We start from the raw sequence: 14,724 nt of genomic DNA on the forward strand, positions 1-14,724 counted from the left end.
GAGTATGATGTCAGAAATGCACTTGAATTCAAAAAAATATTAACAGATCTTAAACTAAGTAATGAAAAAATTGACATAGTGAGTTTTGATGTTAAATCTCTATTTACTAATGTACCAATAGATGATTGCTTGAAGCTAATAGAGGCTAATTGGGAAAAAATAAAGAACCATACGCCAATAAAAGACAGAAACATTTTCATTGAAGGTATAAATCTATGCACTAAGTACAATTATTTCAAATACAAAGGAAACTACATACGGCAGCTGCATGGATTAACAATGGGGTCTTCTTTATCGATAAATTTGAGTGAGATCTATATCAACAATTTATTAAATACGCAATTAATGAAAACAGAAAAAAAACCAACTAATAAGAAAATATATAGACAACTTAATAATCATAACAAAGAAAGACTGCTACCAAGAAATTTTGAAATTATAATTCACAGTTGAAGTACCTCAAAATAACAAAATAAGATTTCTGGACATGGACATAATCATAGATGGACAAAAAATAACCACAAAGTGGACTAAAAAAACTAATACAAGCAATAGATTACTAAATTTCTTTTCAAATCACCCACAATACCAAAAAGAAAACATTGCAAAAAATTTCATAGATCGAGCAATAAACTTATCTGACAATATTTACACAAAAGATATTAAGACTGAGGTATACACCATGCTAACGAAAAACTTCTATCCCAAAAAATTGATAAACAGATTATGGTACAATAAGATTAATAATAAACATACAACCAGAAACAACAAAGAAAGATAAATGAGGAGAAGATGGTTGGGGATGCGGTCAATGAAAAACACAAATAAGTATGATTTGTGTTTTTCATTGACCGCACCCCCAACCATCTTCTCCTCATTTATCATCCACGGTCAACTATCTCTCATAATTAAGAAAGATAAAATAGAAAAACCATCAAGTCAAAAAAGAATCACTGAATTTTATAAAGAAATAAACAAAAAGATTACAATAGACGACAATAGAGAAAAAGGACAAGACGAAACAAATAGTAATAGCAATAATAAAAAATTGTTCAAACTACAATACATACCAGGCCTTACAAATAAAATTTAAAAAAACACTGACAGAATATGACCATACAAATATCAGAACCAGTTTATACAACAATAATAAATTACAGAATAAGCTGTCAAACATGAAAGGCAAAGTTGATAAGATGGAAAAACTAAACGCAATTTATAAGATAGATTGTAAAAATTGTGAAAAAGTATATATTGGTGAAACATCTAAAAAACTGGAAACTAGGATTAAGCAGCATATCACCAATTGTAAAAATGCTAAAAATATAAATTGCACAGCTCTGGCCTATCACAGCATAAAACTGAACCACGAATTCAATTTTGAAAACCCAAAAATAATAGATACAGCACAAAATACAAAAAACAGAAGATTTCTAGAAGCTATATACATACTAAAAACATACAAAACACAGCAAACTATAAAACTGACACTAAACACTTAAATACACATTACGCAGACATTATAAATAAACTTAAAATAAAAACATAAAAATCAGATGAAATAAACAGGTTTATGTAAAAAATCTCTAAGTTAATATTAAATACAAAACAGGACTTATAAAAAACAGGGAGGTAACCAAACAGCACACTGGACATGAGATAAGGTGCAAAGAGGTAGTAAGAAATATAGAGTGATGGCTGTGCTAGGGAGAAGTGAAGAACCACAAATGGTTGACATGATTTCCCATATGAAATCATGAGGTGAATAATATTATTGTATAAATTAAAATAAATAAGGATGAAGATTGGTGTAATGTTAGTTTTATTATTGTTGTAGGTTTTAAAGTGCATGAATATGGGACAGTGGTCCCGAAACGTTGTACAATGTTATGAATAATTAATAAATATTTCATTCAAAATGGAAGTCAAATTAACCTCAAAAAATTTTAAATGAAAATATTTTAGTTTTCAAGAACTAAAACAATTTATATACATTCTAACCAAGATATTTTATTAGTTTCTCAAAAATCCAAATTAACATAATGCTAATAAGTTTCTTTTAAACAACTCTCCGAGGGTAACAGACCTTAGTATCAAACCCAAAAATTTCTTAAATCTTTATTAAGACAATGTTCTAGCCTTGCATAGACATATTCAACATTTAATTCATCATTATTTCAGCTAAGCATCACATGCATCAGAATGTATTTGACCTTTTTAAATATCTGTCAAAGAGAACTTAGCCTTTTTAACAATCTATCAGAGTGTACTTAGCATTTTAACGAACTTAGATTACAAAAAAGTCTTCATAAAATAATATTTTTTAAAAATTATATTCGATTTTTTGAGTGCTTGTATTTGAAATTTAGTGTTGTTAAAAATTTATTTATTATCTATTTACTGTAAAATAAAATAATAAGAATAACAACATTAAGAATGTAAGACTTTTTTCCTTTTCTTTCCCCTCCTCAACTGTGAAGTAGGGAAGGAACTTTCCCTCCTCCTACTAGTGCGATTTGAGAAGATATAAAGAGTGAATCACACTTCCCATATGCAATGTAAGTCTGCTCACCTTGTGCTACTAAAATGAATAAAAGAAGAAAAATAATTCATAAACTTAAGTTTTCATTATTTTTCCATGAACAACAAAAAAATACCTACAGAAAGTGTAATACCTTATATTATTTTCTAAAATCAAATTCCTGAAAATCTGTTTGGTAATAATATTAAAAGCTTCATTGGCCATTTCCATATTTATTTCTGGTTGATCCTGCTTTAGCCTTTCTAATACATTTAGTCTAATTTCTTTAATAGCATCATCCCTTGACAACTTATCATGAGTGAAATCTTGAAATACTTCTTTTATTCTCATCTCAACCAAGCTTCTTATACCTGACAGAACAGTTTCATCAATCTCATTCACTGGTTCAATAATTCTTTTCCCTTTGCCTTTCAATTTTTGCAGCTGAGAAATAGATTGAACAATTTTTTGACATTCTTTCACTCCAGTCTTTATAGCTTTCAAAAAATTCTGTAACAAAACATTGTTTGCGGAACCTTCAAGCATTACAACTAAACTCTGAGAGGCAGCTGTGACAACCATATTAAGAGTACTTTCCTTCAATTCACGCCTTGTTGGATTAATTATAACTTTATCATTGATTAAACCAACTCTAACTGCACCAACAGGACCATTCCAAGGAATATCTGATAAAGCGAGAGCAGCTGATGCAGCGTTTATACAAAGAACTTCAGGATCATGAATACCATCAATAGCAAGTAAATTACATATTAACTGTGTTTCACAATAATAATTATGAAACAGTGGTCTCAAGGATCTATCAATCAGTCTGCTGGTCAAAATTTCATGTTCACTAGCTCCATATTCCCTTTTATGAAAATTCATGGGTATTCTGCCTGCTGCTGCAGCTTTTTGTCGATAATCTACTGTTAATGGCATGAAGTTTGTTGAAGAAGGTTTTGATTTGCTTACAGCAGTAACCATAACAGAAGTATCACCACAACATGCAATAGCACAACCATCAGAAAACTGAGCAAATTCAGTACAAGAGATAGCCAAGGTTGGTCTAAAAAGGCAAAAACATTAATTACAAAAAAAAATTAGAGAAATTAATAAATATTTATAATAATAATTAATAATATTAATAAATTGGTTACATATCATAAAGGTTAATGACAAAATAATTATCTTAACTATAAGTAAAAATGTGAACATGTAAACATTTATATTCCTAGTACATCAATTAATGGGAGTAAAAATTCTAATAGGAGAATATTATTGAAAGATTCTATATTTATTGATCTTATCCATAATCAGAAGAATCATCTGACATTTAAGCTAGCCAGATGTATTACATGTGACAGACTACAGGGCTAGATTTAAGCTTACCTTAATATGTTTTTGATCTTTTGTCTACAAGTACGGATTATTCCTAAATGAATAAAACTTTGAACAGATGCTACTAACAGCTACTTCAGAAACATTTGTCTTTATTTTGGAACCTTACAATAGTATCATATTGGTATACAAATATACATTTCAAAAAAGCAGGGAAATTGGGTCACTTTTTTAAAGTTCTATAATGTCAACAAACAGCCTGTAGTGTCATAAACTTGGCAATACATCATCGTACCAAAATTAACATACATAATCAAAGTTGCAGGATGAGCAAAAGGCTCAGCTCTAGTTTATCAAATTAATGTAGTTGAACATCACAGAAACAGATTGATCTCAAATCAACAGTTTTAAGACAATCATAAAATGTAATGACAAGAGAGAGTCAATACTGTAAGTAATCCAGCAATATGAAATTACAAAATATCAATATTAAAACTCAAGAGGTTCATGTTAGGTATGAAATAAATACTAATTAAAAACTGTAACACAAGTTACCAATAGGAGGTAAGGAAACCTTTGATAAATGTAAGACAAATAATCATTAGTAACAGAGATTCATAAAAGGTTCAACTTAAAATACAATTGTGGTTAATTGAAATCGAAAACAGTTACCTATCGGTAAAAGGAACGCAAATTTCAGGACCAGAACTGCTGTTTCTAAATTTTATCAATGAAAGACTTCTTGCCGGAATGCGATAATTTAATAAAGAAATACTACGTGACAACATGATTTCTAATTTTTTTTAACACACTTCTTACACTATTAACAGGTAAAGTTTAATCAGTTTAGATAAAAAAGAAATACGTCAATAAGTAAATTGAACCTAATTCACAACATTTTTACTGAAGGGAATCTTTAAAGCTGATGCATGCTAATCACCTAGGAGTAACTCAAAATAGTAAATAAAAACTTGATGTATACAACTGCAATGAGATAAATTAGAATAACACGGTAATTTGAAATCAACTTTATGGATGTTATTGGTACAGAATGGTTTATATTTTTCTTTCATAACATTAATAAAACAAGTATGTATATATTTAAAAAAAAATGGAGATGTAAAGGATAAAATGGCAAGTGTCCATAGTCTACAGACTAATGTGAGTCAAGAATTAAAGTATTTGATGCAAGCACCACGATTATTTGAATAAGATAGATGGGTAGCAAGGCCCAATGACATCTTCCTTAAATATTTTTCTATTTCCATGAGTCATTTTCCTTATTATTTTTGCAAGACTTGGTTGTAATAGCAAGGTAAATTTTGTACCATACTTGTAAAATAGAGGTCAGGATATACAGCATACCTTCAGAGTTAAAAGATCTAAAAAAAAAAATCTGTCCAATAGAGTATTGTTCCTTAGATATAACCAATTTCACAAAAGTACAAAGGATTTTAAACATTTAAATTGGAAAATTTCACGCAGATATCATGCTGATAAAAAAAATCGAGGTTTCTCAACTCCTCCTTACACATTTACATATAAGTTTAATCTTCTTCTTGGGCTTTATAGATGGAGTATTTTACATGGGCATGGGTGCCATTTAGAGGTATATCGGACAGGAGTAGAGTGATTGTATCAATAAGACCTTATCTTTTGAATGAACTGAACGTGCTGTCAAAGCGTGCATGGTCACTGAGTCAGTTAGTACGGTCCCTCTGCTACCTTCGACCATTCCGCTCTTCTCAAAAAGGTTATCTTGCCACTTGCCTTTGCAAGTTTATCATAACCTCTCAACTACACGAAAACGGAGTCCCCTGCTCTCTAAACATTTATCTATAATTCTTTCTCTGAACGACAACATATAGGAAAAATTCACCTACCTGTAATTGATTTTATGGTCACCTACCGAATTAGACTAATTAATATTATTTTCTGAAAAATAATGTAAGTATATAATGCCAATGATATATTTATTGATCACCCTACCCTGCCTGTTAGACAATACGGGTGTTCGCAGCAGTGAGTTACAACCTATTGCTGCAATCAAACAATTCACATTATTTTGTCTATAGCTGTGCGCACAGCTTGTTTTTCTATAAACTGTTCTCTTCTATCCTGTCTAGCGGCCTCACTGGTTCAGCTTCTCATCTCCTACTCAAGGAGAAGTAAGAGGTGCCAACAGCTTCCGTTCACCTGAACACAGATATATAGTGCCAACTAAGTACCTACTTATACTTGTTCAATTTATAATTTATAATTTGGTACCTAAGTTTTAAAAAATATTGTAGCAGTCTAGGGACTGGCCTGCAGAAGAAACTTTTGGAAATGAAATAATGCATTAATTTTTTTAAAATAATTATCATAGCTTAAGACAGAAGTTCTATAATAATAATAATAATAATAGAACAGCTATTTCCCAAGCTAGTTATAGCAAGATAACTTTTAGATTGGAGGAAGATAGTCCGGGTTGCGGTCAATAAAGATATCAAAAGAGTAAAAGAAAACTAGTTATTATTAACGAACGTTTCGCCCCACTTTGCTGGGCTTCGTCAGGGCTGATAAGAATGAAGTTGGTAAACTTCAGTTGGTGGCAGAACTTCATTCTTATTAGTCCTGACGAAGCCCTGGTGGGGCGAAACGTTGGTTAGCAACAAATAGTTTTCTTTTACTATTTTGGTACCTTTATTGACAGCCTTTGAGTGCTGCAACACCCTTGAAAGGACAAGATCATTCCACCTAAAATATGGAATTGTGATGATAATGATCCAAATGGCTGAACCATTATAATAGAGGGGAAAAATCATGAATTGTTGACAATTCGCATTTACAGTTGTTCAAATAATATCTCGCGAAACAAAGGATAAAAATTGTAAAGCAAACTCAAATACTAACAATTCCAATCCATATTATGAGTTAACATGTGTCTATATTTTAAATTACATTATTATTTAATGGTCCATTTATTTATTTAGATTCATTAACCCATTTAAAAAAAAATGTCTTTGTTTTCCTAAAGACGCTTAATATCAAATGCATCTTTAGCTAAACATCATTGCTCATTTAATCTCTTAAAGATTCTCTTACATATCGATTGTTTTATTGACAAATTTTAAAAAGAAAACAAAAAGATGGTAGGAATAATTTTCTATGTTGTTTGTATTTATTATGACTGTTAGAAATGATGTTAAAAATTATTGTAATAAATTCATGTTCTGTCATCAGTATCTTTTTATTTTTTCATTTATGTTTATGAATATAACTATCCATTCTTTGAAACTCAGAAATCGTAATTGTAAATGAACGTATTACTTATCATGTATACTAGTATTTGGTCTCTTCATTTATTAGTTTACTGAACTTTGTTTAAATGTAACCCTACACAGGTCCAAATTTAGACTTTTTCCTGCTTCTAAAATGAATTGAGCTGAATAAAAATAGATTTGGCAAGTGTTCAAGTTTTTTTACACAGGAGTTCATCTACATCAGTTTGTGTGTTGGCTTCATCCATGTTGTTAAATTCAGTTTATTTCATTCAAGAGTTTAAATAATACCTTAAAATGGCAATTCCCGAATCTGTTTTAAAATGTGTTGCAATTTTAAACAGTGCTAAAACAGATACTGAAAAATTTGCTGGTTTGTTTATGGTTACTAAGCTTACAAAAAGTGAAGAAACTTCAAGTGAGGCTAAGAAACTTTTATTTGAATCTATAGGGATTGAATTTCTGAAGAGATTAATTCAGTGTCAATCTGTCCCACCTGACTGTCCGCCTCAAGTTTACAAATCAGTAGCACTAGCCATTTTTTCATCATTTTGTAATGACATCGAATTATCACATCATCCAGATATTTTATCTAGTATTCCTTGCTTTTTGGAAATTGTACAACAGGCTGACACAGAAGATTATGAGGACAATTTAATGATTGTTGGTGAGGCATATGAATGTCTTAGATGTATAGCTGAGTCCAATGAAGGTAAGAAAGCTCTTCTTGATCAGGGTGCTGTTGTTAAAATGGCTGATATTTATTCATTACAAAGTTTTCAAACTGATGAAGCTCTACAAATTCTTGTTACACTTGTACAGCATTTTGGATCTTTAGCTTGGGATAAGGAAAATCCTAGGTATTTTCATTCTCTTATGAATAAAGTAGCTCTAGACTTTGAAACAGATCACAGTGAAAGGAAATTTGAATTATGTGGTGTTCTTGAGGCACTCGTTATATCTTCTGACCGTAAAACTATTATGAATACTTATCAAGAAGAATCATGGTCAACCAGTGTATATAAGGGACTTAATGACATACTTACAAGTAAAATAGGTAAAGCACAGCGTGATCCTGCGTTAAAGTTAGCTGCAGCTATGATAGAGTTACTTGGTGTTGAATGGAGTTTAACTGATACTGAAAAGCCCAAACAATTTTTCCTGTTGCTAGTACATTTAGGGTCAGTTGAAGTGAGAATGCAATTAGAAGATAGAAACTTTGAATTAATTTTAAAAAATACCAATTTGATTACCTCCTGTTTTATAATACTTGAATTATCAGTATCATATATTGTCAGTGATTCTTTAGACTTAGAACAGAAAGAAAAACAGCAACTCTATACAGCACTGAAGGGTGCCTTTTCAGCTGTTTTAGGAACTATTAAGAAGTATGTTAGTAGGATTTCTATGAACAAACAACAGTCAGAAGAAGGGAAATTATTTATTTGTGCCCTAGTACGTGTTTTGGCTGCTTGGTTAGCCCAAGAAACAACAGCTATGAGAAGTTCTGTATACGAGTTGTTACCGTTTATTTTATCTGTTGCTAATGACAGTTTTTATTCATATCGTTCCCAATATGTTAGTGAAAAATTTAAATCTACTGCACTTGTTTCTCCTGGACATTCTCATCAGGTTGATGTTTTAAGAGTTATGCTTCCTGCTTTATGCCATTTTACTATTGAAGATCATGGGCGTAAGGTAATGCTCGATAATAAAGAGGATGAAATCCTTTTAGAATGTTTTACTTTTCATTGGTCCATTGTAAATTATAAACGACCACCTATTCCTAAGTCTGAGAGACTGAAAGCTAAAAAAGAACCAGTACCAGAGTTACCAGCATCCCTAATTGATGAAATGAATGATTCAAAGGCAGCAATGGTCAGTATGTGTAACATTTTTATGAACATTATTGTTCTGGAACCTAAACTGGCAGAAAATAGTCCTGTATTTGCTGCATTGCTTAAGTTTATCCTTAATAATCTTACTGAGTTAAAGAATGTACAAGAGAATCTAGTTTTACATGGGAATATGGCAGTATTGGGCCTGTTGCTGTTAAAGCAACAATCTAAAAAAGTGAAGAAAAATGATTTTTCTATTTGCCGATATATTCAGTCAGCAATAAGATTTTTATGGGATGCTTATAATGTTGATGAATCGAACGATTCATCTACACTTGTGGTATCTATGACGTATAAGAAGTATTGGATTGAGATTATGGAACTTTGGTTTCTTGGAATGCAAACAATGAGTGTTGTTTTAACTTTGATTCCATGGATTTCAGAATTTGCTATGGAAACAGGATGGGCTCAGGGAATAATTGAAATCCTTAAGAAAGTAAAAGTGGGTTCATTGCCATCTAATACAAAATCAGCCTATGAAGACTTTTTGTGTCATTTAGTTGATACAAATAAAGATGTTGCTCCAGTATTAAAAGAACATGATGTCTTAACTGTGTGTCGTAAGCACATGATGATGGAACTTGGAAAAAGATTATTTGGAGATTAATTTCTTTTCATTAATAATTAATTTTAAGGTAATTAAATCTATTGTTTTCTAATTTTAACATATATTACTTTCATATCATTTTGCTATTGATTGCAAGACTTCTGTAAATATATATATATATTAAAAAATAATGGAATTGCTCATTATTGTAGTTGGTTATATTATCTTTTATATAAAAGATAAGAACCTTCAAGAATATAAATAAAGACTTCTTAATTTATTTGATTTTTTTTTCTTGTTTTGTTTGTTGCATGCAAATAATTCCATTGCTAGTTCTTCTAAGCAAATAAGTACCAATACTAAATCAAAAGGCTAAACTCTATACTCACTATTATTTAAAAATTGAGTGCATGACTGGGTTGGAGTTTCATAGATTTTTTTGGATCATGAGAAGTCATTTTATATATAAAATGACATCTCATGATTTCATGTATGTGTGTGTACATGCATGCATATACAATATGCTGTGTGTGTATATATATATATATTATCAATCCTATTGCTATATTTCCCTTTAATTGAGGAGTCAATCTCTCCAGTGAAGATCTGCTTTCAATTGACAAAATCAATTTAAAGACTGATCTGGCTGTTAGGCTTTGAATTTATTTATATTTTTACTTTTTCCTTAAACCCAGAGATTCAATAATGAAAGTATTATAACACATGATAACGAAAAACATCTCTCCTAAAATTATAATTGTATGAGTATATTAATAATTTTTTTCTTCTCCCTGTTTCTACAGGAAATATTTAAAGATGAATTTTTATTTTAGATTCTATCTATGAATTGATTTATTATTGTATGTATTATTCGTCATTGTATTACTAGCTCTTAAAGGAATTTGCTCATAATGCCTAATTAGGAAAAAATAAATATGATCTCACTTTAATGTACTATCAAATTACATTTTAGATAAAAACATGCTTTTTATTCTCTAAAAGTTTTCATATCAATATATAATTAATAAATTGTGTTTGTATAATATATTATATTTCTCAAGAGTGCATATAAACTTGAGGAGGATATACAATTTCACTTTACTACTAACCATGGTATGCATGGTGCCGATATAGGCTGCGTTCATCACTTTAGGGTGAAATCTACAGAATAGTACTTGCCTTGCGTGCGGAAGGGTAATCATTAATAAACCTAGAGCCATATGTTCTCTATCAGAAGATATCCAAAATCTACAGATTGAAAATAGTGGGTTTGGGGTTGATAATAAAATGATCATTATTTACTTTTGGTATGGTCTGGAAATTAGAAAATATTGAGAACTTCATTCATAATTTTATAATTAATATTATAAAGATTAATTAGGATTCGATTTAGGAGTAATATGGTTTTGTGAAGCTCTTATTCTCAATCAAGTAAATGTTAAAGAAGTTGGCACTGACAACTTTTTGTCATTTTACTCTTGAATAATACATAATTCCATGTAATTCATTTGTAAACATGAAATCCTAGGTAGCGGATCTGTTTCATAGGGATTAGTCACACATTATTAAAGGATACTGTTAAATAGGATGTAGTGCATTTATGATGAAAGTTTAAAGTTATGGGCTCATTTTAACCCTCCAGTTTTTACCCCATTATTCACATGATATGAACAACTTTTCAGTGATAAAATAGAGTTTTTGTTTGTAGGTATTAAAGGACAACACAAGGATGGGTTGGTATGTCAATAGTTTAAATTGCTTTGAGTAAGGGACCAAGGATACTAATTTTCCTTTAGGTACAGAAAAGAAACTGAAAAAAGAGAGAAAAATTTGTAGCATTATTATTTAATTGAGGAAAAGGAATTCACCAAGTTTATAAAAGTAGTTTTTGGTGCCAAACTTGTTTAAAAGACTATTCTGCATCTTGAAAGACACTTCCTTTTAAATCAGCTATACTCCAGAAAAATGTTATTCATAATAATTAAATAATTTATATAAGTTAATTATTTTTAATTCAAAATAATAACTTATTAGTTTATAACATGAAATACAGCATGTTTTGATCTGTATCAAAGTTTAATAAGTTAGCCATGTCAATTTGAATTGAACAATTTTTGCTGCCTCTACTATTTTGTATATATAACTATGCATAATTTTTTTTTTTCACTTGACTATTATGCTCAATACTTACCTTACAAGCTATATATTTAAAAAATAAATTTGAAAGCTCTATACTTACATACAAAAGTATATTATTTATATGCCTCTTTGTGTTTATTTAATACAATATTTATCAAATTAGCTGGAATAATTATTTTTTAAGGCCATTATGTCGGACAGTGGTTCCCAATCCAAAGAAGTCTGTGATTCAGTTTGCCAATCATTGAAGCATGTATCCCACCCTACTGCTGACTCAGAGCAGAGGGAGGTTTTCCCAGGAAAGTGTTTGAAAATCAGTTTGCTTAAAAGTGCATTTTGAGGCATCTATATTGTATATTTACCTGTTAAAACTTTTCAACTAGCACAAAAACATAAGGAAAGGTGAAAAATACCACAGTTTGAACAAGTTCTTACAAAATATATAATACCCTACACTTCCTTTGACCCATTCTCAAGGTTCTCGCAGCCCATATGAGGAACACTAACCTCCAGTTGGGAACCACTGGGGATATAGGTGGAAAGATTTCTTGTATGATGAGGCAAAGAGAGAGGAGTCTAGGTATTAATTATGTATTTTTTGTCTGTTCCAGTGGGACCTGATAAGAATTTCCTCAAATTGAAACATTTATGAACAAATATACACCCAATTTTGTATTTATTCTTAACTACTGATTGTGAATTGACAATTTTTTTTATTATACATTGTGATTGATTTATAATTACTTCTAATTTTTTCTTCGTTATTAGGCTTACAGGAGCAATAATGTGAATTGACTTGCATTTGGCAGAGACTCACGAATATATTATATGACTCATATTAATAAGCATTTATTTTAATAATTTTTTTGTTTGTATTTATCAATTTTCTTATTAATTAATTCAGTGAATGTTGCTGTTTGTGATTAGAAGAGTGACTAGTTTTGTTATTAATTGTGCTAATTTCTTTTCGTTTGTATTTGATATCACATGTACATATATTTTTGTTACTATTGTATATTTCAAAATAATAAACTAATCATGTTTATAGGAAATAAAAGAATAATTCACACTCAATTTTTCCTCTTAATCTAGAAATTAAGAAATCTTATAAAAATGTACCTGTATAGTGATTTTTATTATACTATCAAAATAATCATTGATCAATTTTTATTTGATTTAAAAAAAAATTACTTCTCTTTCAAAAATTAATATTTAGTAATATTTTAGGTATATTTAATCATTTTTACTTTTCTGGATAACTCATTTTTAATCATGGGTTCATTCCACTTACTGATTATATATTAATTTTTTTTTTTTATTTAAAACATTAATTTTATTCTTTGTTAAAGAAAAGATATTTTTTAATTTAAACATTTCAGTCTGTAAAACATCAGTTCTTTCAAACATTCTTCAATTATTCATACGACGAGAAAATGGCTGGGGGTACGGTCAAAATAAAGCACAAATATGCTGATGGAACTTATTTAATCGTTCCAACGTTTCGGCTAGAATTTCTAGCCTTCATCAGGGCTAAGAACACAACAAGATAACAACCAATGAATACAGAAAATATGAACAGAATGACATAAGGTAAATAATTTTACAGAATGGAATTAATAAAATAAAGTGATGAGAGAAGTAGAAAATAAAATGTATCCATAGGTAATTGAATAAGTAGGTAAAATAACATATGAAGTTATATAATGCAAAGAAATACGAATATATTAGTTATTAATAATTTAAAAATTAAAATTATGGAAATAAAAATAAAATTGAGAGAAAGAAAATATATGTAACCATAATAATTGATAAAGAGGCAAAATATAAGTAAAGTTTAACAAAAGAAATGAATAGAAAAAAATATATTTTGAAAACAACAATAATAATATATGGTGAACATTACTAATATCGTGGGTAAGGAAAATGAGAAAAGAAGGGGAGGGAGGGGGGCTAAAATAAAAATTGGGGGAAAAAAAGAGAATAAAACGAACCTGTTAGCTTGAAATCTAACAGCCAAGTGTTTTCTGCGCCGAGAACGGCCAAACTACGAATTAAAAAATACGTTACAAGAATGACTAAGTGTTTTTAAGAGGAAATGTTTCAATTGGTTAAAAAATAAAAAGTACAAATTAGAAAATATTTAGAGGAGGAAAGCGTGTGAGAGGGTGAGGACAAACGGTTTTTGGAAAATGTTAAAAATATATTGGAAGATTATTGATTGACCGTGTGTAAAGATGAAAGGAATATGGTCCGGGTGCGGTCAAAAAAAAAAAAAAATCTCAAATAGTAGAAATAGTATATTTCATCTTTACACACGGTCAATCAAGGCTCATTAAAATAGTATATTTCTACTATTTGAGTTTTTTTTTTTTTTGACCGCACCCGGACCATATTCCTTTCAGTTAAAAATATATATATGTTAAGTATTGGGGAAAGCAAAATGTCAAAAAAGAGAAGAAGGAATTAGATCTAACACGCTTGAACTGCTGTAAAATACTAGCTTTATTATTTTATTTTTTTCCGAACCCTCCAAAACAGAAATAAAAGTGAATTAGTAAGTGCATTACTGTGAAAAAAGAAAAAGTAATTCGTGTTGTGTCTTACCTTTTACTACCTTTGGTATTTTAAGGTTACCTGTTATATTTAAGGCACTAGCTTTATTGTTTTTTTTCGTACCCTCCTAAAATTGAAATTTGTTTCATATGTGTACATATGGTGAGGTGTGCCATATGTACAGCTGGTATTTTTGATACCTTTCATTGCCTTTAGCCATTATAAGGTAGGATAACGTCTTAATTAATGATTGATTAGCTTACGCCAGTAGATTATTGGAGCGGGGATGGGCCGTTCCGCTGGTGGTATGATGACAAAAATTTATATACAGGGAGATGGTCAGGGTTGCGGTCAATAGTGAAACAAAAATAGTTTACAACTATTTATTTTCCAACGTTTCGCCCCACTTTGCAGGGCTTCATCAGGGCTAAAAAGATACAAAATGAAACTATGTTAAGATAAAAT

The 14,724-nt window shown here is 29.9% G+C and overlaps 2 protein-coding genes across 2 annotated transcripts in view; one reads left to right on the plus strand and one right to left on the minus strand.

Moving 5' to 3' along the window:
• The window catches only part of PNPase (polyribonucleotide nucleotidyltransferase 1), a 20,465-nt gene extending 15,672 nt beyond the window's left edge, over positions 1-4,793 (minus strand). The window contains exons 1-2 of the mRNA XM_014431367.3: positions 4,532-4,793; positions 2,676-3,587 (exon numbers count right to left, since the gene is read on the minus strand). Coding sequence (XP_014286853.1) covers positions 2,676-3,587; positions 4,532-4,647 — 1,028 coding nt within the window. The 5' untranslated portion in view covers positions 4,648-4,793. The remainder of the gene's footprint in view (positions 1-2,675; positions 3,588-4,531) is intronic.
• A 2,212-nt stretch (positions 4,794-7,005) lies between these two features.
• Positions 7,006-12,780, plus strand: Neurochondrin (neurochondrin). The gene is made up of 2 exons (XM_014431369.3): positions 7,006-9,655; positions 12,318-12,780. Exon 1 carries the CDS (start codon positions 7,420-7,422, stop codon positions 9,625-9,627), a length of 2,208 nt encoding a protein of 735 aa, XP_014286855.1. The 5' UTR covers positions 7,006-7,419; the 3' UTR covers positions 9,628-9,655; positions 12,318-12,780.
• The last annotated feature ends 1,944 nt before the right edge of the window (positions 12,781-14,724 follow it).

Source organism: Halyomorpha halys, unplaced genomic scaffold (genome assembly GCF_000696795.3).
Source record: "Halyomorpha halys isolate HHAL.00 unplaced genomic scaffold, Hhal_1.1 Scaffold966.1, whole genome shotgun sequence".
Taxonomy (NCBI): Eukaryota; Metazoa; Arthropoda; class Insecta; order Hemiptera; family Pentatomidae; genus Halyomorpha; species Halyomorpha halys.